The sequence below is a fragment of the Coregonus clupeaformis genome, chromosome 27 (genome assembly GCF_020615455.1).
Source record: "Coregonus clupeaformis isolate EN_2021a chromosome 27, ASM2061545v1, whole genome shotgun sequence".
Taxonomy (NCBI): Eukaryota; Metazoa; Chordata; class Actinopteri; order Salmoniformes; family Salmonidae; genus Coregonus; species Coregonus clupeaformis.
The window spans coordinates 35,112,387-35,134,886 of NC_059218.1; the positions used below are offsets into that span (position 1 = coordinate 35,112,387).

Genomic DNA, 22,500 nt, shown 5'->3' on the forward strand with positions numbered 1-22,500 from the left:
GTAGCCCGTTCGTAGGCTAATTTTAGTCCATGGCAGCTCTTCCAAATAGCACTATTCCTGATATTTGAGAAGTAGGCTAATTATTAGACAGACAGGTAGGCTACAATCCCACTCAAACTGCCGACTCCACACTTGGATTACACAGCAGGAGGAGAAAGGAACACTGTCGCCGGAGTCCAAACTCTCCTCCGGCTCTCCGGAGTTATTTTTGTACCCAGACCGTGACTTTGACAACCCCGGATTTAAACGTGTTTTTCTGGCTTTGAATGTAAAGCTATCTGCGTTCCTAGCCCAATGCTTGATATCAGGGGTATTGTTGAGATTTTTGGCTTTCTATTGTTGAAATAATTTTGCATGAGTTGAATGTTCATGTTTAGTAGGCGTATTGGGTTATTTTGAGATCTTCTCCGGTTATACGGACACTCCTAATAATGTTGGCTTGTGGCAGACAGACTGCCTTGATATCGTCTTTGATATCATAAGTGTTTATGCATTGTCATATTTTTTGGAGAGGAAACGCCCCTTCAGCGCACCTCCTCTCTCTCTCTCTGCCACCCACTCACCCGGCTCGTCCATAATTTTTGAAGGTGAACGGTGTTTGTTAGGTTCCACAAGGCGGCTCAGTGTTCAGCACTCAAGCAGGATGTTCATCTCGGTGTGGTATGCCAAAAAAATGGGTCGGCGGTTCATCAACAACGTCCGGAAAGCCAAGAAGCTTCCGCACCATATAATGGTAGGCACCAAGTAAACGTGGTGGTTGACTGACTCCTCTGATGACAGATTTGTCAGAACAGCTATGTCATATTGCTATTTGGTATGGTTTCTGTGGTTAAATTGTTTGTGAAATTATGTGAAAATTATCAAAATTGAAAATTGTTTCTATGGAAATATATCGTTTTAAAAAATATATTGCACATAGACATGCTGCATCTTGAGTGAAGGTGTATTCCGAAGAATCATACATAAACTGCTTTATGGATTCAAAATACTTAGTTTGGTCTGGTCTGACACTTGCAGTCTGGCTCTCATCTAAAGCATTGTTTGGTACCAGTTTCAGACTTTGAGTGTCAACTCTCTGCCCAGAATGTGAAAAGATAGGGAGAAATGATAAGCTCAATTTGTTGAGTGAGACTTTTCTCAACTCAGTGGACTCATGGGACTAATAGCATGGATGGTTTCTCTCATGGTGACAGGAATGTATGTCTTTTAAAATACATTTGCTAAAATTGGCACTCACAAACATAACGCTTGGATTTCCCGAACGCGCATATAGAAGCCACACATTTGGTCCCTGAGAAATATGAGTGAATCACAGACCCTGTGTCCCAATAATGGGATCATATCCTCCTTTGTAGGTCCTCTGTCTACACTGTGTCAGTGTATGCTGGTATGTGTGGGAGTATATAGTGTCTACAGTCCCTCGCTGCCAAAGGTGCTTCAACAATGTACTGAGTAAAGGGTCTGAATACTTTTTTTTATTTGTAATACATTTGCAAAAATGTCTGAACCTGTTTTTGCTTTGTTATTATGGGGTATTGTGTGTAGATTGATGAGGGGGAAAAAAACATTTAATCCATTTTAGAATAAGGCTGTAACGTAACAAAATGTGGAAAAAGTCAAGGGGTCTGAATACTTTCCGAATACACTGTATATAGTGTCTACAGTTCTGATTATCCTCTGAGTCCCTTCTATGTGATGCTATGCATTTGTCATTTACAGTTTCAGTGTGCAGGGATGTGTAGCTGGTCCTTATCTCTCCCTCTCTCGCTCAAACACAAACACACAGCTTTACACACATTTACACACCGTATTTATTTTCTGTGGGAGTGCATAAGGGGCTTTCATAAAGAATGGTGTGTGAGTGATTTCCCATCGAAATGAACCCCTGTAACATCCCCATTGCAATCACAGTGGCACATGCAAACATGCACACGCGTGTGTGGATCTGCTGCCATTCTCTCCCTTCCCCCTACATCTATATCTCCCTCTCTCATCCCTCTCTCATCCCCCCACCTTCCTCTCCTCCTGTCCTTCCTTGGTTAGAGCTGTGCTGCCCTCAGGTCAGGGCCAGTCTGGAGTGTACTTGCCTTTTCTGTTCCTGTCTCTCCTCCTGCAATTGTTCTCTCTCTCTCTCTCTCTCTCTCTCTCTCTCTCTCTCTCTCTCTCTCTCTCTCTCTCTCTCTCTCTCTCTCTCTCTCTCTCTCTCTCTCTCTCTCTCTCTCTCTCTCTCTCTCTCTCTCTCTCTCTCTCTCTCTCTCTCTCTCAGCATCTGTTTACCCTGATTTCCCCCTTAAACAGAGTACACATTTAGACACAGCAATGACAGAAATAGAAACCAATCTCTCGTTGCCTGACTGACTGCATAATCAGTGCTGTTCTGGAAGATTAAAACACTCCAATGAAAACATCTGATTGTTGATACTTGTGTTTATATTGCAATATGAATGGTATTCCACATGAAGCACTGAAATGAATAGACAGTTGTGATTGATGTTGGGAGAGATAGTGTAGGTGAGTGAGTGGGTTTGTGTAAGTGAGTGAGAAGGTTTGTGTGGGTTTGTGTAGGTGAGTGAGAAGGTTTGTGTGGGTTTGTGTAGGTGAGTGAGTGGGTTTGTGTGGGTTTGTGAAGGTGAGTGAGTGGGTTTGTGTGGGTTTGTGTAGGTGAGTGAGTGAGTTTGTGTGGGTTTGTGTAGGTGAGTGAGTGGGTTTGTGTGGGTTTGTGTGGGTTTGTGTAGGTGAGTGAATGAGTTTGTGTGGGTTTGTGTAGGTGAGAGTGTGGGTTTGTGTGGGTAAGTGAGCGTGTTGGCATAGCTTTTAGGTTAATTGTGGTTCATTTTGTCCTGACTGATTGAAGTCATTTGATAAGCTGCTTTCTGTTTTGTTTGATCAATTGTTGAGGGTATTGGGGCACATTATTATGACACTGCTTATCTGTTGGCTTATGTAGACCCACATTGCGTATACTACAGGTACAACATACAGCTATCCTACTAGACATATGTTAGGATTTTTATTTCATGAAATAATCTGACAGAGACTAGAGGTATTATCTGAGTTAGTCTGTTAGATCATTATTATAGGTATATTATCATTTGAAACATGATCATGTTCCCTAATTTTGCTTGACTTAAAAATAGCTGTTTCCGACTGATGTGTTGGGGTTGTGCATTGACATATTTATAGTGTTTTAAAAGGGAGCTTTCTAGTCTCCCATGCAAGTATAGACATGCTCTCTAGTGCATCCTGATCCTGAAGTGAGCGATGATCGATCTGTGGAGAGACAGAGTGGCTGGAGCAAAAACCAAAATAATGCTTTGTTTAAAGGGTAGCAGCCATCGATCGCTTTCTTAATGAACACACACAAAGTAGCACTCCACCGCTTCGTTGATTCTACCTTTCCTCCAAGCTCTCTCTCTCTCACCCACTCTCTCTCTCCTCTGCTGTCTATCTCTCCCTCTCTGTCTCTTTTTTGTTCTCTCTCATTCCTCCCGCTGTCTCTCTCTGTTTGCTCCCCTGTTGAGGCCTGGTGAAAGCCTGCTGGTCAGCATATTTAGGCTAGCTGTGTATTCATATTTCAGCACTCTCTGAGGCCCGGCTCAAATTTGATGTTAAAACATTTAAACTCCAGGGAGGTAGTGGGGCTAGTTTCAGCTGTTTGCTGAGGAACTACCTTTAACCTTTGCCTCTGCAGCAGACTGACTGATTGTCTTTCACATCATCACCTAAACCTGCACACTGACTCCAAAATGACTCCACATTTCCTCCTACTCTATAGCAGGTGTATACGTCAACAATACACACAGCAAAATGCAGCCTCGCAAACACACACATCCGCTCAATAAGATATACTGTACAAACGAACAAAACATATATTCTCTCAATCGCTCTCTTTATCTCTCTCAATCTCTCTCTTTCTCTATCTCGCTCTTTCTCTGTCTCTCTCTCTTGTTTTTTTCTGTCTCTGTCTTTCTCTTTCTCTGTCGCTCTCTCTTTCTCTTTCTGTCTCTCTCTTTCTCTGTCTCTCTCTCTGTCTCTCTCTTCTCTCTCTCTCTTCTTTGTAATGGCTCCAGGGTATTGTGAGTCTAGAAATCAAGCAATCACATCACGCTCCTCCAACCCCTTATCTGTCCTTACAGTCACAGTCCCTTCCATGGGGCGAGGCTCTCCTTCCTTTCTCAGGGCTCCCAGTCTCAGTGTTTTTGTCGTTTGCCTTTACCCCTTGTCCTCTGGTGATTACTGCTTGTTGTTTGGACCCTGTCAGCCTGCAGAGGGCTGGACAGTGAAGTGTGCTGGATTGGATCTCAGGATGCCCTCCTATGGGGAAACACAGGCCAGAAGTGAAATGTTAGACTGTTAGAGGACAGTGGTGATCAGGGTTGGGGATAAAGCTTGTGTTTAAGGAATACGTTAATTTAAGGATTATTGTCAAGATCAGTTTTCTGGTAAGGGCTGTGATTTTGATCCAGAGGTCCAAGTTAGTGGCTAAGGTCAAGGCTCAGGAGTTTGATATCGGACAAGGGGTGTCAGGTTATATCAGGAGTTTCAGTTTAACAGTGAAGGTTTGGGGGCGGCCTGGAACTGAAAGATGATGGGAGAGCTGAGTAGGTGGCGTAAAAGTATATGTGGGCGACTGTTAAATCCCCTAAATCCTGGCAACTCCAGCCTCCCACTTCCTGACAAAGGACAGGGAGGGAGTCGCCTATCAAAACCCCTGCAGGAGGACTGTGTGCACTGGGGGTTGTGCACTGACTGCACAGTGTATGTTCCTCAGCCTGGATATATAGGATACTTTTAACACATCAGACAGTAGCTCGACGTGTTTGTTAAAGTCGTGAGCGGCTCTGTGCAGCCATACAGTAACAGAAGGTGACACAGGCTCAAGGCAGGAGGAGAGGTGTAGGCCGACCCTGGGATGAAATCCCTGTAGTAGAAATACACATCCTTTTTGAGGTATAGAGTTGTTTTTTTAATCTGGCCCAGATCTGTCCAAATGGTTTGATTAGCCTATAGAGTAACTAAGTACTGTAGCTTATAGTTTGTGGGGCCTGAAATGTACTGCTTTAATTTTAAGTAGTGTAGAAGAGATGCAGGTTTTGATTGATTTAGCAGCTTGGTTTTGAGGTTGTGAACCTGGAACAGAGATACAGTGCCTTGCAAAAGTATTCATCCCCCTTGGCATTTTCCTATTTTGTTGCATTACATCCTGTAATTTAAATGGATTTTTATTTGGATTTCATGTAATGGACATACAAAATAGTCAAAATTGGTGAAGTGAAATGAAAAAAATAACTTGTTTCAAAAAAGTCTAAAAAATCAATAGTGAAAAGAGGTGGTTGCATATGTATTCACCCCCTTTGCTATGAAACCCCTAAATAAGATCTGGTGCAACCAATTACCATCAGAAGTCACATAATTAGTTAAATAAAGTCCACCTGTGTGCAATCTAAGTGTCACATGATCTCAGTATATATACACCTGTTCTGAAAGGCGCCAGAGTCTGCAACACCACTAAGCAAGGGGCACCAACAGGCAAGCGGCACCATGAAGACCAAGGAGCTCTCCAAACAGGTCAGGGACAAAGTTGTGGAGAAGTACAGATCAGGGTTGGGTTAAAAAAAAAATCTGAAACTTTGAACATCCCACGGAGCACCATTAAATCCATTATTAAAAAATGGAAAGAATATGGCACCACAACAAACCTGCCAAGAGAGGGCCGCCCACCAAAACTCACAGACCAGGCAAGGAGGGCATTAATCAGAGAGGCAACAAAGAGCCCAAAGATAACCCTGAAGGAGCTGCAAAGCTCCACAGCGGAGATTGGAGTATCTGTCCATAGGACCACTTTAAGCCATACACTCCACAGAGCTGGGCTTTACGGAAGAGTGGCCATAAAAAAGCAGTTGCTTAAAGAAAAAAATAAGCAAACACGTTTGGTGTTCGCCAAAAGGCATGTGGGAGACTCCCCAAACATATGGAAGAAGGTACTTTAAAATTTAGCTTTTTGGCCATCAAGGAAAATGCTATGTCTGGCGCAAACCCAACACCTCTCATCACCCCGAGAACACCATCCCCACAGTGAAGCATGGTGGTGGCAGCATCATGCTGTGGGGATGTTTTTCATCGGCAGGGACTGGGAAACTGGTCACAATTGAAGGAATGATGGATGGCGCTAAATACAGGGAAATTCTTTCTGTTTCAGTCTTCCAGAGATTTGAGACTGGGACGGAGGTTCACCTTCCAGCAGGACAATGACCCTAAGCATACTGCTAAAGCAACACTTGAGTTGTTTAAGGGGAAACATTTAAATGTCTTGGAATGGCCTAGTCAAAGCCCAGACCTCAATCCAATTTAGAATCTTTGGTATGACTTAAGGATTGCTATACACCAGCGGAACCCATCCAACTTGAAGGAGCTGGAGCAGTTTACCCTTGAAGAATGGGCAAAAATCCCAGTGGCTAGATGTGCCAAGCTTATAGAGACATACCCCAAGAGACTTGCAGCTGTAATTGCTGCAAAAGGTGGCTCTACAAAGTATTGACTTTGGGGGGGTGAATAGTTATGCACGATCAAGTTATCCGTTTTTTTCTTATTTCTTGTTTGTATCACAATAAAAAATATTTTGCATCTTCAAAGTGGTAGGCATGTTGTGTAAATCAAATGATACAAACCCCCCAAAAACATTTTAATTCCAGGTTGTAAGGCAACAAAATAGGAAAAATGCCAAGGGCGATGAATACTTTTGCAAGCCCCTGTAAGGGAGAGGTTCTATAACACCTACAGGGACGGCTTGTTCAATAGGGCGATATGGGCGACGCACTGCCAAACGGGAAAAGGAAGGGATTTTTTTTCTAATCAATTATAAAAAAAAAATATATAAAAAATTATAATTTTTTTTTATAAATTTTAAAAAAATTATATCACGGCAACAGCAGTTATCAGTGTTCACGTCTGATCTGCCAGCCACTAAATGTCAAATCAGGCTAAAGTCGTGCTTCAAATGGCCCCGCCCGTTTTTTGGGCGATTTCAGTCAGGTTGAAAATCGCCCAGAAGTCTCTCATAGCCTGTCATGTAAAATCTATTTTTTTCACATTTCAAAGCTTTCAATACATTCTCTATGGGTGTCTGTGGGCTTGCACTTACGCGCTTCGTCATACGTGACGTAACGTTGAACGTAACTAAGACAATGGCGGCTATCAGCGTCTATGTTGCGACCTGCAGTGTGGCGTTATTTTATGTTTTTAATTTGTAGACTTAGTTTACAAACATTCTGCAAACATTCTGCTTTGGACTGATCTTCGGTTTTGGACTGATCTTGTTGATCGTGTACATACCCGCTACGAACGGACTAAATAATGAAAACGCTGCTGGCAGAGAGGTGGAGCCGCCACCTTCACCCTGGTCAGAGCGGACCGCGATCCTGGTAAGAGAGCGACTCTGTACCCCGACATTGAACTGCTTTCTGTGTCATTGAACCTTACTATTGTTGATAAAACAAGTTTACTGGAGAACGGAGAAAAAGTAGAGACTTTTGGACAAGGTGGATAATTGTATAATATAAGGCAGTTTATTCAGAGGTAAAGATATCTGCAATCGCGTTCACGGACCCGTTCGTCAAACTCTTAGGGAGCTATAAATCAAGCCCCATTACTTACCATATCAGATAAGAGAAATTGCTGCAGCTACATATATTTTACATCCTGGCCCTACATAGTTCACTATTTGCATCACTTACCAAAATATTACATGTGGTCATATATGCTTGGAAAGTGGAGATGCCATAGAACGTCAAAAAAGTAAACATTGCTGGAGACACATTGCGTTTGCTAGCGAAGAGATTTGTTGTGGCAAATGAACTTGGGCTGGGAATTGCCAGGAACCTCACGATAAGATATATGCATCAGCATTGCGAGTCTCATGATTCTATACGTATTGCGATTCGATACTGTGATTTTATTGCGCACCATATGTCTGTTGCAGAGGGATCAGAAAGCCATGAGAACGAGTTTTGATCAGTCATGGAAATAAAAGTGCTGAAAACAAATTGGCTCCCAATGTGAAAAGATTGAGAACAAGCTATGAAGGAACAATAATGGTGTTTTGGTGCAGGTACAGCCAACTAGCGCTAAAATATTGCGATATTGTCAATACAGTATATCGTAAAGTATCACTATGTAACTCGATTTCTTTCACCCCAATCCCTCAAATTAACGGTAAATAACTGAATTGTTTGCCCCACATTTAGCTAAGATGATTAGCTAGCCAGCTAAAATGTTTTATTTAGTTAGCAGTCGCATCTACAATAGTTTACTGTCAATAACATGTCTCCAAAAATGACGTGGTGTCTCCAATTGTGTTGACATTTTACAATTGCAATGCGCATCCATGAGTATCCACTTTCTGTAGCTCAGCTGGTAGAGCATGGTGCTTGTAACGCCAAGGTAGTGGGTTCGATCCCCGGGACCACCCATACACAAAAATGTATGCACGCATGACTGTAAGTCGCTTTGGATAAAAGCGTCTGCTAAATGGCATATTATTATTATTATTATTATTATTATTCTGAAGAGAGCCCAAACATTGTGTGCAGACATTTTATGCAATAAATGAAGTAGGTTCAATCTAGTAGTTCTGATCTTCTGATTGGTCCTGATGAGTTGGGCGAGGTCCCCTCCAGGCTACTGTCACTGTTGCATTGGCTCTGAGTCGGGTTCTCTGTCTTCAAATGTTCAGCCTAAGAGAGGGGATTTTTTGTGTGTGTGTGTGTGTGTGTGTGTGTGTTTAACAGTGATGATGTGTGTGTGTGTGTGTTTTAACAGTGATGATGTGTGTGTGTGTGTGTTTGTGTGTGTGTGTGTCCTCAGAGCAAGAACTCGTGAGTTGGAAGAACTGAGAGGCCTATGGCGTGGGTGTTGTCCTTGGCCACCTGCTGACAAGGCTGACAAGATAGGACCCTTTGTCCATTGTTATTGGATAGGAACATAACTTATAACCAGCTCCTGACCTAAATAGATCTTAGCACAACATTTTACTCAACATATCATATTCCATATTCACTATAACAAATATATTTACTACGACATTAGCAAGAACCGCCACATCCTCAGCCGGCTAATCCAGTGTGTGAAGTTTTGCGGAGTGTTTGAGTTAGCTTTGCGAGGCAAAGATGAAACTGAGGGCTCCACCAACCCTGGTAAGCCAACACTTTTGAGATCAGTCAATAAATGCTTCTGGTATTGACTTATATGCTGCCCCTGTCTTCATGTTGTTGCTGGACATATCTTTTTTTAAATGTGTGTAGGTCACCTAAATCATCAGAAAAATTGCCCCTCCTGAGAATTTTTTCAGGAGCCGCCACTGAACACCTACACTCCAATATGTTCTCATTCCTCTCTCTCTCTCTTTCTCTCTCCTCTCTTGCGTTCCTTTCTTTCCTCTCTCTCTCTCTCTCTCTCTCTCTCTCTCTCTCTCTCTCTCTCTCTCTCTCTCTCTCTCTCTCTCTTTCTCTCTTTCCTCTCTCTCTCCTCTCTCTTTCCTCTCTCTTTCCTCTCTCTTTCCTCTCTCTTTCTCTCTTTCCTCTCTCTCTCCTCTCTCTTTTCTCTCTCTTTCCTCTCTCTTTCCTCTCTCTGGCTCCTCTCTCGCTCTTTCCTCTCTCCTCTCTCTTTCTCTCCTCTCTCTTTCCAACAGCAATTAATTAAGAGCCTAACAAGCTGCATTAATGAGTCTGTTCGGGGGTATGGAAGGGAGGGGGGAGGGGGGAGGAGAAGAGGGTGGTGGGGTGGGGGGCACTGCAGAGAGAAGTTAAACTTTTCTGTTGGGACAGATGTTCTGTCTTTAGGTAAGTGAATGAAGAGAGAGAGAGCGAGAGAGAGAGAGCGAGAGAGAGAGCGAGAGAGAGAGAGAGAGAGAGAGAGAGAGAGAGAGAGAGAGAGAGAGAGAATGAGTGGGGTACTGTAGCCCATAAGGAATTGAAATGGGGTTTCTGGCTTATGTCCAGGTGAAGATGACATCATCCCTCAGGCGTCCTCTGCTCCTAAAACTGTGTGTCTCTGCTGAATGCCTCATCACCATACAGATAGATGACCATGCACTAAATGGAGATGGAAGGAAGACATCTACTCTAGACTAGAGATGTAGGGCGGCAGGTAGCCTAGCAGTTAAGAGCGTTGGGCCAGTAATCCCCAAGCCGACTCGGTGAAAAATCTTTCTGTGCCCTTGAGCAAGGCACTTAACCCTAATTACTCCTGTAAGTCGCTCTGGATAAGAGCGTCTGCTAAAAGGTGAAAAAATAAATGTAAGATAACACAGATAATGAGCATATCTCTTGATCTGATCTCAAGTACCTCTCTCCCTCTGTCTTTTCATGATTGCATTGCATATTCTCTACGTCATAGCATATTACTGTATCTCACCCCATAGTTACAGCATAGGAAGCAATAGGCCCCTAATAATGCTAATCCTAAAGGAATCCCATAGGAATATTTCTGGAAAGTACAGAGAACTGTACATGAAATGCCTGACAGTTTCAGTGTACAGCCCAAATGGAGCTGTCAGTGTCAAGAGTTAAGAGCAGATTGATCAGGTGATGCTTCAGATTACGTAATAGAAGTAATGGAAAGGATTTCTATTCCCCTGTTGTTTTTGCTAGGATGTTCTATGCCATATAGCTAGGGCTTTAGAGCATCGGAATGGAAATCCAGGTTACCATGGAGACAAGCTTTCCTCCGAGCCTCAGAGGCCCCAGTGGCTGATGCTACTGTATACTGTAGCCATGGTAGCGGTGGTCAGGACAGGAGCGAGGGATGGAGTGGGAGAGATGGTTTGCACCCCGGCTGGCTCAGAGCTGTGGGAGAGAAGTAGAGAGTGAGAGAACAACCTTTGTTTTCATGTTAACCTTATTATTACGTAAACACTTTCAGTCACAGCTTTAAGGGAAGGGATTTGAGGGGCCAAACCTCCAGAGGATAGTTTGGGACAAATTGGCCAATGATGAATACAAACTGTCTGTACAGAGAGAACATGTGACATTTCAGTAGATGCAGTATGCGCTGTATAAGCAGCATGGAGAAAGAGGAATGGTTGGATAGAGTTCGAACTTAAGGGATGGAGATAGAATTATCGCGATATGGGATGTATCTGAGACTCATTGGAACGGTGTGATTGTCTGTGTGCGGGGGTTGTGTGTGGGGTGTGTGTGAGAGAGAGTGTCTGTGTATCTCTGCGGGCTGTCAGTTGTGTGAAGGTCAGCAGGCTGATTTCATGCTGCTGCTGTTGTTTGCTGCTCTGTAAGCACTTTGGATGCACAGTGTCTCCCTCATGCTAATCAGAGAGGGACAAAATGACAACGGAATAGGGATATACGTTTAGATAGATAGAGAGAGAGAGAGAGAGAGGACGGTAGAGCATTCTCTAAGGAGTGCGAGAGAGAGAGAGAGAGAGAGAGAGAGAGAGAGAGAGAGAGAGAGAGAGAGAGAGAGCATTCTCTAAGGAGTACAGAATGCAGAATGCTGCATCCCCTCTTCTTACATTAGATGGGGAGATGCAACGATCATTATTTTGGAGAGAGAAGCAGCGAGGGGACAGGGCTGAAAGGGATGAAGGGAGTTAAAAAGAGAGAGAGAGAGAGAGGGAGATATTGAGAGATGGAAGTAAAATCACCACCAGACAGAGTGTAGTCTCTGTCACTGTACAGGATGAGCCTACACCATCTTAATGCCAACAGGTCTGCCACGTCATTGACTTGTTGTCTTGTCAAATGCTGTATTAGCAGCTCCCTGATTAATGACATCTAGTCTGCTGAGAAATAGATGTCCTGTCCATTGGTCTCAGCTTTCAGTTGGGCTCTTCTCTGCTCACAGGTCACCAGTGATGCAGCATGCATCTGTAGGCTTTGTAGAATGCTGAGCTAGAGGAACCACATGGATTGCCTTGAAAGCTAACATCTCTGTTAGATGCTGCCTCGATGTTGCCTTTCATGATGGTGTTATTAAACGACTACAAACCCTGAATGTATTCACAGAGTCATGTCACAGAACGTTGTCAATATGACACTAACCCAGGGCTTTGCTAGATAACGTTGACTCACAAGAAAGATATGCAATGTCAGGGGCCTTGTGCCTGGGGCCTTGTGCCTGGGTCCTTGTGGCTGGCTCCTTGTTGCTGGGTCCTTGTGGCTGGGTCCTTGTGGCTGGGTCCTTGTGGCTGGGGTCTTGTGCCTGGGGTCTTGTGCCTGGGGCCTTGTGCCTGGGGCCTTGTGCCTGGGGTCTTGTGCCTGGGGCCTTGTTCCTGGGGTCTTGTGGCTGGGTCCTTGTGGCTGGGTCCTTGTGCCTGGGGTCTTGTGCCTGGAGCCTTGTGCCTGGGGCCTTGTGGCTGGGATTTTGTGCCTGGGGCCTTGTGGCTGGGATTTTGTGCCTGGGGCCTTGTTCCTGGGGTCTTGTGGCTGGGTCCTTGTGGCTGGGTCCTTGTGGCTGGGTCTTGTGGCTGGGTCCTTGTGGCTGGGTCTTGAGGCTGGGGTGTGGAGCAGTCAGTGTGTCAGGCAGGCAGTGACTGTTTGTGGTGTTGTCATCATCATTAGGCTATAAAATGGCTGAGGCTGTGACTGCAGGGCCTTCCTGCCTGCCTGCCTGCCTGCAGAGGTAGAGGCTCCACAGTCTGAGCAGGGCAGACTGACTCCATGCCTGCTTATCCTGAGGAATCACTTAAACACTATCTCACTGTACAGAAGGAGGGACTGGGACAGAACATTTTTGTGTCTGCGACAAGGCCCGTGGGCCTGAATATTTGTAGTGTGTGTGTGCATGTGTAGTGTGGGCTAACATTTTCTCTCCTTCTCTCTCATCCCCTCTCAATTCAATTCAATTCAATTTAAGGCTTTATTGGCATGGGAAACATATGTTTACATTGCCAAAGCAAGTGAAATAGATAATAAACAAAAGTGAAATAAACAATAAAAAATGTACAGGAAATATTACACTCTCTCCCTCCCTCTTTCTCTTCCCCTCTCTCTCTCCTTTTTCCAGGGAAATTCTCCTCCAGTGGTGGTGAACACTGACACACTTGACGGCTCCCCCTACGTAAGGATCATACGCCCACTATGCTACATTATTTACTGCATAGCACTGGTTGATTGATCATCATCCTACACAATCCTCATCCCATATTACAGCGTTGCTCTCCTCAGAGTCTTTGTTATCACTCATTGAAAGTGTGATAACACTGTCTTCTTCTCTCAGATCAACGGGACAGAGGGGGAAATTGAGTATGAAGAGATTACACTAGAAAGAGTGAGTGTCTTTTCAACAGATAACTGGAATGGTGCCAACATGGTGTCAAAGCTTTAATATTATAATCCTACAACTGATCAGGGATAGCCACATTAAAATGTATGTAATCTAATACACTTCGGTCTATAATAGTCACCATGTTTGACACTGTGCGTTATGGTGTGTGTGTTCAGGGTAACTCAGGCCTGGGTTTCAGTATAGCTGGGGGAACGGATAATCCTCATGTTGGTGATGACCCCAGCATCTTCATCACCAAGATCATCCCTGGGGGAGCTGCGGCCCAGGACGGACGGCTGAGGTACACTACTAACTAACTACTGTACCTAACGCAGCTAACATCACCTCCTCTTCACCACCCTCAAGTTGTCAATCCCAACCTTGACTCTCAGTCATACACACACCCATAGGCACACGTGTATGTACACACGTGAATATTCACAGGCTCAAGCATGCATATGCAAATGCACACAGACACACACACAGACACAAACACACAAACAAACCCACAACTCAGAGCTACACCAGTGATGTAGGCTACTCATGTCAGTGCCATCTGGGTCTCTGAGGGAGAAAACCCCTCCCTCCCAACCAACCTCCCCCTCCCCTCCCTCTCATCCCTCCCCTTCACAGACTGCATTCACTCAGTCAGCCAGACAGACACTTTTCACCACTGAGCCCACCAATCACAGAGGAGCTGCCTAAATATAGTCCGCCCCCTTCCCGCTGCTCCCTCCTCTTCCCCCTACCCAGGCAATCAGTACAGTACCACACTCCAACATCCATCTCTGTGTCAGCCCTGGCCTAGGGGCTGGCCAGCACTCACACTCTCTCCCTCACAGGCCTGTCCATTACTGAAGGAATTTAACTTGGCACTTAAAGGGCACATTTGGGATTCTAAAAGGTATCAGAGGAGATTAATATTACACGTCTACCACGTCACTGGCTGGCTGAGTTGCCTCCATCAAAATCACACTTTTCATTACTCCTCATACATTTGATATTACCCTGAATGATATAGACAATTCTATAGCTTTGAATGCATCAAAAGACAGTTTGACAGTCACTAAAAAGTGTTGAAATGTGCCTCTAAAATAAATATTTACCAGTGTAAATTTAGTGTGGTCCTCGAATGAAGCAAGATGGTATTTAAAAGGTAGTGTTTTCATGGTGGGTGATTTTGCAAAGGCAAGTGTCAGAATGTAACTTTAGGAGCAGATGACGTAATGGACAAGGTCATAACAATGTCAGGTCCTGAATATTAATGATCACCAAGGTTTTGAAAAATGTGAATCACATTATGGTGCTTTAAAAGCCTTGTCTGCTATGTATCGGCATACTCTGAGGACCTCAAAATGAGCTGACGCTGAGCCATAGGACTTGTGTACTGACTGACTGACTGACTGAGCCATAGGGCTGGTGGACTGACTGACTGACTGACTGACTGACTGACTGGCTGACTGACTGGCTGACTGACTGACTGAGCCATAGGGCTGGTTGACTGACTGACTGAGCCATAGGGCTGGTGGACTGACTGACTGATTGGCTGACTGGGCCAAAGGGCTGGTGGACTGACTGACTGACTGAGCCATAGGGTTGGTGGACTGACTGACTGACTCACTGGCTGACTGACTGACTGACACTCTACCTCCCCTTACGAAACAAACAGTGTAAAAACAACATGGTTTTTGGACACGTGTGAAAAAATTCACATGTGAAATATTATTTATTTTTGTTGACATTTTCATGAGTCAGACATGTGTGAGATTTCACATGTAAATTGTGAATGTGACATTCCAGATACAGTGCCTTTGGAAAGTATTCAGACTTTTTCCACATTTTGTTATGCTAGAGCCTTATTCTAAAATTGATTAAATTAATAAAAATCCTCAGCAATCTACACACAATACCCCATAATGACTTAGCAAAAACAGATTTTAGGGAAATGTTTGCAAATGTATTAAAAATAAAAAACATAAATACTTTATTTACATAAGTATTCAGACCCTTTGATATGAGACTAGAAATTGAGCTCAGATGCATCATGTTTCCATTGATCACCCTTGAGATGTTTCTACAACTTGATTGGAGTCCACCTGGCGTAAATTCAATTGATTGGACAAGATTTGGAAAGGCACATACCTGTCTATATAAGGTCCCACAGTTGACAGCGCATGTCAGAGCAAAAACCAAGCCATGAGGTCAAAGGAATTGTCAGAGACAAGGATTTTGTCGAGGCACAGATCTGGGGAAGGGTACCAAAACATGTCTGCAGCATTGAAGGTCCCCAAGTTCACAGTGGCCTCCATCGTTCTTAAATGGAAGAAGTTTGGAACCACCAAGACTCTTCCTAGAGCTGGCCGCCCGGCCAAACTGAGCAATCGAGGGACAAGGGCCTGGGGCAGGGATGTGACCAAGAACCCGATGGGGTCTCTGACAGAGCTCTAGAATTCCTCTGTGGAGATGGGAGAACCTTCCAGAAGGACAACCATCTCTGCAGCACTCCACCAATCAGGCCTTTATGGTAGAGTGGCCAGACGGAAGCCACTCCTCAGTAATAGGCACATGACAGCCCACTTGGAGTTTGCCAAAAGGCACCTAAAGACTCACAGACCATGAGAAACAAGATTCTCTGGTCTAATGAAACCAAGATTGAACTCTTTGGCCTGAATGCCAAGCATCACGTCTGGAGGAAACCTGGCACCGTCCCTACGGTGAAGCATGGTGGTGGCAGCATCATGCTGTGGGGATGTTTTTCAGCGGCAGGGACTGGGAGACTAGTCAGGATCGAGGGAAAGATGAACAGAGCAAAGTACAGAGAGATCCTTGATGAAAACCTACTTCAGAGCGCTCAGGACCTCAGACTGGGGTGAAGGTTCACCTTCCAACAGGACAACGACCCTAAGCACACAGCCACGACAACGCAGGAGTGGCTTCGGGACAAGTCTCTGAATGTCCTTGAGTGGCCCAGCCAGTCTGGACTTGAGCCCGATCAAACATCTCTGGAGAGACCTGAAAATAGCTGTGCAGCGACGCTCCCCATCCAACCTGACAGAGCTTGAGAGGATCTGCAGAGGGAGAAACGCCCTAAATACAGGTGTGCCAAGCTTGTAGCGTCATACCCAAGAAAACTCGATGCTGTAATCGCTGCCAAAGGAGCTTCAATAAAGTACTGAGTAAAGGATCTGAATACTTATGTAAATGTGATATTAGCAAAAATTTCTAAAAACTTGTTTTTGCTTTATCATTATGGGGTATTGTGTGTAGATTGATGAGGAAAACAAACAGTTTTATCAAGTTTAGAATAAGGCTTTAACGTAACAAAATGTGGAAAAACTCAAGGGGTCTGAATACTTTCCGAAGGCACTGTTCTCCAATCAAGGGACCGACCAGGACTGACCCTGCTTAGCTTCAGACGCGTACCAGCAGTTGGGTGCAGTTTTCTAAGGCACTGCATCGTAGTGCTAGCTGTGCCACTAGAGATCCTGGTTCGAATCCAGGCTCTGTCGTAGCCGGCTGCGACCGGGAGACCCATGGGGTGGCGCACAATTGGCCCAGCATCGTCCAGGGTAGGGGAGGGAATGGCCGGCAGGGATGTAGCTCAGTTGGTAGAGCATGGTGTTTGCAACGCTAGGGTTGTGGGTTCGATTCCCACAGGGGGCCAGTATGAAAAAAATACAAAAATACAAAAAAAAATAATGCAGGGTGCTATTTTGCTCTAATTAATGTGCCAAAACTTGCAACTGGAAAAAAGGCAGTGAAAGCAAATGCCAGGGTAACATAACCAAAGATAGGGAAAATTGCAGGAAAGACTGATGTGTTTTTTGATCATTAAAAGTATTCACTTTTTTATTTTTTTCATCCATTTGCAATTCATGTGTTTTGCTTTCAATATCATTTTTGTCTGGACGTGGGTACACAGGCCCGTGAGCAACTGCGGCCCCTCATGATGAGTTCAGATTTTTTGTGGCCCAGATCCCCATCAAAGTTGTCCATCTCTGGTTGTTTATGTTTACTTTCTTTACAAATATTGGAGTAAAAAAAGCTTATATTTTGGGTTCTGATGGGGTACGACAGTTTAACTAAGCTCATGAGGCATTTATAAGTTATATTCTTCAAGAATCAATGGGTACATATCATATATGTATAAGTCCAGAAATGGATGTACAGCCATTAACCTGCCCAATTTTTTTTGTATTTTGTCCACTGTTCCGCGAATGTCCCGCAAAATCATTCCCTTTTCCTGCATTGGGGCTTTTTAGATGTGGTCACCCTAATTCCACCGGTGGAAACATTGCTACTGAAACATGTTAACAACATCTTTTCACATGTGAGGAGAATAACATTATTTCAACCCCACATGTGAATCAGCAATTCCACATGTGAAAGTGACATTTTCACAGTTGAATTTGATTTTCACTTTCACAAGCGGAATTGCAAGTTCATATTTGAAAAACAATCACATGTAAAAATCTAATTTGCTGTTTTATATGTGAAAAACCCTCATGAGAAAATCTCACTTTTCACATATGAAACTGGCTGCAAATGTGATTTTCACATGTGAATGTTTTTCACATGAGGTGAAAACATGTTATTCTCCTCATGTGAAAAGGTGGTGTTAACATGAGAACTCTAAATGTAATACCTGTGAAAATATGGTTTCACTTGTGAAATTTAAGCTCAACATGTGAAATCAGCTATTTCACATGAGAACATGTGATATCACATGTGAAACTGCAAATTTGACTTGTTTTTTTGTAAGGGTCTGACTGACTGACTGACTGACTGACTCTGACTGCTCCTCTCTCTGTGTAGTTAGAGTGAAGGCCAGCCCAGCTTCAGCAGGTCACGTGCCACATGACAGGAGGATGGGGCTAAGAGAGTATGCTGTAACAGAGATGATGTTGCACAGGGCCGTCTCAAATGGAGGAGAGAATAGGAGAGATGTCAGAGGAGGAGGGACATTGTTTGGGGTATTATTCTGTATATCAGACTCATCACTAACAATAAACCTCCCTCTCGCTGTTCTCTCTATCTCTCTCTCTCTCTCGCTCTCCCTCTCTCTGTCTCTGTCTGTCTCTCTCTCTCTCTCTCTCTCTCTCTCTCTCTCTCTCTCTCTCTCTCTCTCTCTCTCTCTCTCTCTCTCAGTGTGAATGACAGTATCCTGTTTGTGAATGATGTTGATGTGAGGGAGGTGACCCACAGTCTGGCTGTAGAGGCTCTGAAGGAGGCGGGGGCTATCGTCCGCCTCTACGTGCTGCGCAGGAAACCAGCCGCAGAGAAAGTTACAGAGATCAAACTCATCAAAGGGCCCAAAGGTACAGCTCGGTTTAGGTGTCTGTTTGTTTGTATGCTTACATATTTATGTACCTGTCAGTTATTATTTACATCTTTCTTCCTACCTCTCTCTCTCTCTTGTTCTCTATCTTGTTCTCTCTCTCTCTCTCTCTCTCTCTCTCTCTCTCTCTCTCTCTCTCTCTCGCTCCCTCTCTCTCTTCCTCCCTCTCTCTCTCTCTCTCGCTCTCTCTGCCCCATCCTGTCCCTCCCATAGGTTTAGGTTTCAGCATCGCTGGAGGGGTGGGTAACCAGCACATTCCAGGAGACAACAGCATCTATGTCACTAAGATCATCGAGGGTGGAGCTGCTCACAAGGACCAGCGGCTGCAGATAGGGGATAAGATACTGGCGGTCAGTCCTCACACACACACACACACACAGTGCCAGGCAGACTCGCTGTCTTACACATAATAGAGGAACACTTAGACACGCCAACACATATTGTCTACTTCAGTAGCTTAGGTGCATTAAGAGCCTAGATAAGTTACAGTTGTAATTTTCACAGCCTAAGATTACTTTAATTAATATCATAATTGATGTGTGAGATGAGCGAGCTATTTAACCTCAGCACTGCCGCTGCTGCTGCTGCTGCCTGCACTGTGTGGCACTACTGCCATCTCATGGACCATGGAGCAACTGCAGCTCAGTGATGGGTTAGACTCAATATGGACTCAATTCAGAAGCTACAAAATGGTGCAGGTGTCCCTGCCAAATGGAGCCTAGTCAACTGCTTTAAGTCCCAACGAGCCATGACACCATATCAGTCATGTAGAATAGCTTCAACACCTTCCCAATGAGCCATGACACCATATCAGTCATGTATAATAGCTTCAAAACCTTCCCAACGAGCCATGACACCATATCAGTCATGTAGAATAGCTTCAAAACCTTCCCAATGAGCCATGACACCATATCAGTCATGTAGAATAGCTTCAAAACCTTCCCAATGAGCCATGACACCATATCAGTCATGTAGAATAGCTTCAAAACCTTCCCAACGAGCCATGACACCATATCAGTCATGTAGAGTAGCTTCAAAACCTTCCCAACGAGCCATGACACCTTATCAGTCATGTAGAATAGCTTCAAAACCTTCCCAACGAGCCATGACACCATATCAGTCATGTAGAGTAGCTTCAAAACCTTCCCAACGAGCCATGACACCATATCAGTCATGTAGAATAGCTTCAAAACCTTTCCAACGAGCCATGACACCATATCAGTCATGTAGAATAGCTTCAAAACCTTCCCAACGAGCCATGACACCATATCAGTCATGTAGAATAGCTTCAAAACCTTTCCAACGAGCCATGACACCATATCAGTCATGTAGAATAGCTTCAAAACCTTCCCAACGAGCCATGACACCATATCAGTCATGTAGAATAGCTTCAAAACCTTCCCAACGAGCCATGACACCATATCAGTCATGTAGAGTAGCTTCAAAACCTTTCCAACGAGCCATGACACCATATCAGTCATGTAGAGTAGCTTCAAAACCTTCCCAACGAGCCATGACACCATATCAGTCATGTAGAGTAGCTTCAAAACCTTCCCAACGAGCCATGACACCATATCAGTCATGTAGAGTAGCTTCAAAACCTTCCCAACGAGCCATGACACCATATCAGTCATGTAGAGTAGCTTCAAAACCTTCCCAACGAGCCATGACACCATATCAGTCATGTAGAGTAGCTTCAAAACCTTTCCAACGAGCCATGACACCACATCAGTCATGTAGAGTAGCTTCAAAACCTTCCCAACGAGCCATGACACCTTATCAGTCATGTAGAGTAGCTTCAAAACCTTCCCAACGAGCCATGACACCACATCAGTCATGTAGAGTAGCTTCAAAACCTTTCCAACGAGCCATGACACCACATCAGTCATGTAGAGTAGCTTCAAAACCTTCCCAACGAGCCATGACACCTTATCAGTCATGTAGAGTAGCTTCAGAACCTTTCCAACGAGCCACGGCACCATATCAGTCATGTAGAATAGCTTCAAAACCTTTCCAACGAGCCATGACACCATATCAGTCATGTAGAATAGCTTCAAAACCTCCTCAGTCAGTGACTGGGAAGCTTTATAAAATGCCTGTCAGCACTCCAGGAGCTATATTACTGCATCTCAGATGTACAGGTTAGCAACATGTGTAGCAGTGAGTCTGATCCTTGTTCCCTTGCTGTCTGTGTGTTAAGTTGAACAGTGTGTGTCTGTTCAGGTTAACAGTGTGTTCAGGTGAACAGTGTGTGTCTGTTCAGGTTAACAGTGTTTTCAGGTGAACAGTGTGTGTCTGTTCAGGTTAACAGTGTGTTCCGGTGAACAGTGTGTGTGTCTGTGTGTTCAGGTTAACAGTGTGTTCAGGTGAACAGTGTGTGTCTGTGTGTTTAGGTTAACAGTGTGTTCAGGTGAACAGTGTGTGTCTGTGTGTTCAGGTTAACAGTGTGTGTCTGTGTGTTCAGGTTAACAGTGTGTTCAGGTGAACAGTGTGTGTCTGTGTGTTCAGGTGAACAGTGTGTGTCTGTGTGTTCAGGTTAACAGTGTGTTCAGGTGAACAGTGTGTGTCTGTGTGTTCAGGTGAACAGTGGCGGTGCGTGGGTAAAATCACTGAGGAAGCCAAGCCAGTAAAAAAGCCATATTACAACCTATGTTGTGATAATTGTTTTGTTTGCTCTATAACCCATTCTTTCATACGCCACCATGATACAGTATACAATAAGACCGTGACAACAAAAAGACAACAGTCACACAGTGGCGGAATAAATTCAACTACACATCTGTTTGTTTCATTACAAAACCGGAGAGCAACATCTGTCCGGTGACGTCCACAAAGCAAATATTTCATACAAACAGTTATATCACCTGCAGCATGGTCAAGCAAGTTAGTGTTTTCAACCGTTTACTAAACAACTATTGATTTAGAACCACAGAGTTACCGCAAGTCAGCACAAAGACAACAGGAGCACTGCCTGACTGTGTGTGTGTGCGCGTGCGTGCGTGCGTGCGTGCGTGCGTGCGCAAGTAAAAGATGCTGACTCACCCTACTTGGTTGAATGCCAATGCCATCCTCCTCTCTTTCATGTTGGCAAAACGGTACACTTGTACTTTTTGTTGTCATAGGCTACCTAGCTAAAATGCTTGCTAGCCTGACTTCCTTGCATGGGCAACAATGAACCAGCTAAGTTAGCTAGTTAGTTAACGTGAGCCTACTAGGCTACATATAGGCTACATATTGAACTTCAGTCCTCTCAGGCCGGTGGCACAATATATTAATTTATGGTTAGATCAGAATCGCCGTCATAATCATTGGCCTGTACAGAGAATTAAGTGAAAACCACAAGTCCAAATCCCCATCTCCATCCATGGCTTAGGAAAGGGCCGATTTAGCAAGCTAGCTACTGCAGGACATCAACACAAGCAGACAAGAAATGTCTGAAATTATGTTTTGCTTAGGAAGTGATTTGATTGGTGTGAAGCCAAATCCAAAATGGCTTCCCTTGGGTGGCGTTTTGCTACACTAGGACAACCCACAGTTGAGCTCAGCTCAACGATGATTGGCTAATTATTTTAGAATTTTTATCAAGGGAGGCATCAATCAATCAAATGCTACGGTGGCAACATGTTATACTCTTTTGGTCCAGACAGCATCAGATACATGGGCTACACATATTGAGACAGAGGGGTGCTGTTTCCCTCGCTTGGATGATTTCTCCAGTGAGATTCAGCCACTTGAAAATTATGAAAACACAGAGAGAGACGAAAGATAAATAATTTTATAATTGTTATTTTTTTATTGGTCAAATATTTGGGGAAGCCTGGCTTCCCTTGGCATCAATGAATACACACCACTGCATGTGAACAGTGTGTTCAGGTGAACAGTGT

At 44.2% G+C, this 22,500-nt stretch overlaps 1 protein-coding gene across 6 annotated transcripts in view; it reads left to right on the forward strand.

The window, feature by feature from the left end:
- Positions 1–22,500, forward strand: part of LOC121541887 (disks large homolog 4) — a 103,982-nt gene that overhangs the window by 72,804 nt on the left and 8,678 nt on the right. For 4 of the 6 annotated variants that reach the window (XM_041851257.2, XM_041851254.2, XM_041851253.2 and 1 more), the window contains 5 exons: positions 13,018–13,071; positions 13,231–13,281; positions 13,455–13,579; positions 18,427–18,596; positions 18,830–18,966. In XM_041851257.2, coding sequence (XP_041707191.1) covers positions 13,018–13,071; positions 13,231–13,281; positions 13,455–13,579; positions 18,427–18,596; positions 18,830–18,966 — 537 coding nt within the window. Of the gene's footprint in view, positions 734–13,017; positions 13,072–13,230; positions 13,282–13,454; positions 13,580–18,426; positions 18,597–18,829; positions 18,967–22,500 lie in introns of all 6 variants that reach the window. The other 2 variants (XM_041851258.2, XM_041851255.2) reach the window with 2 other exon arrangements.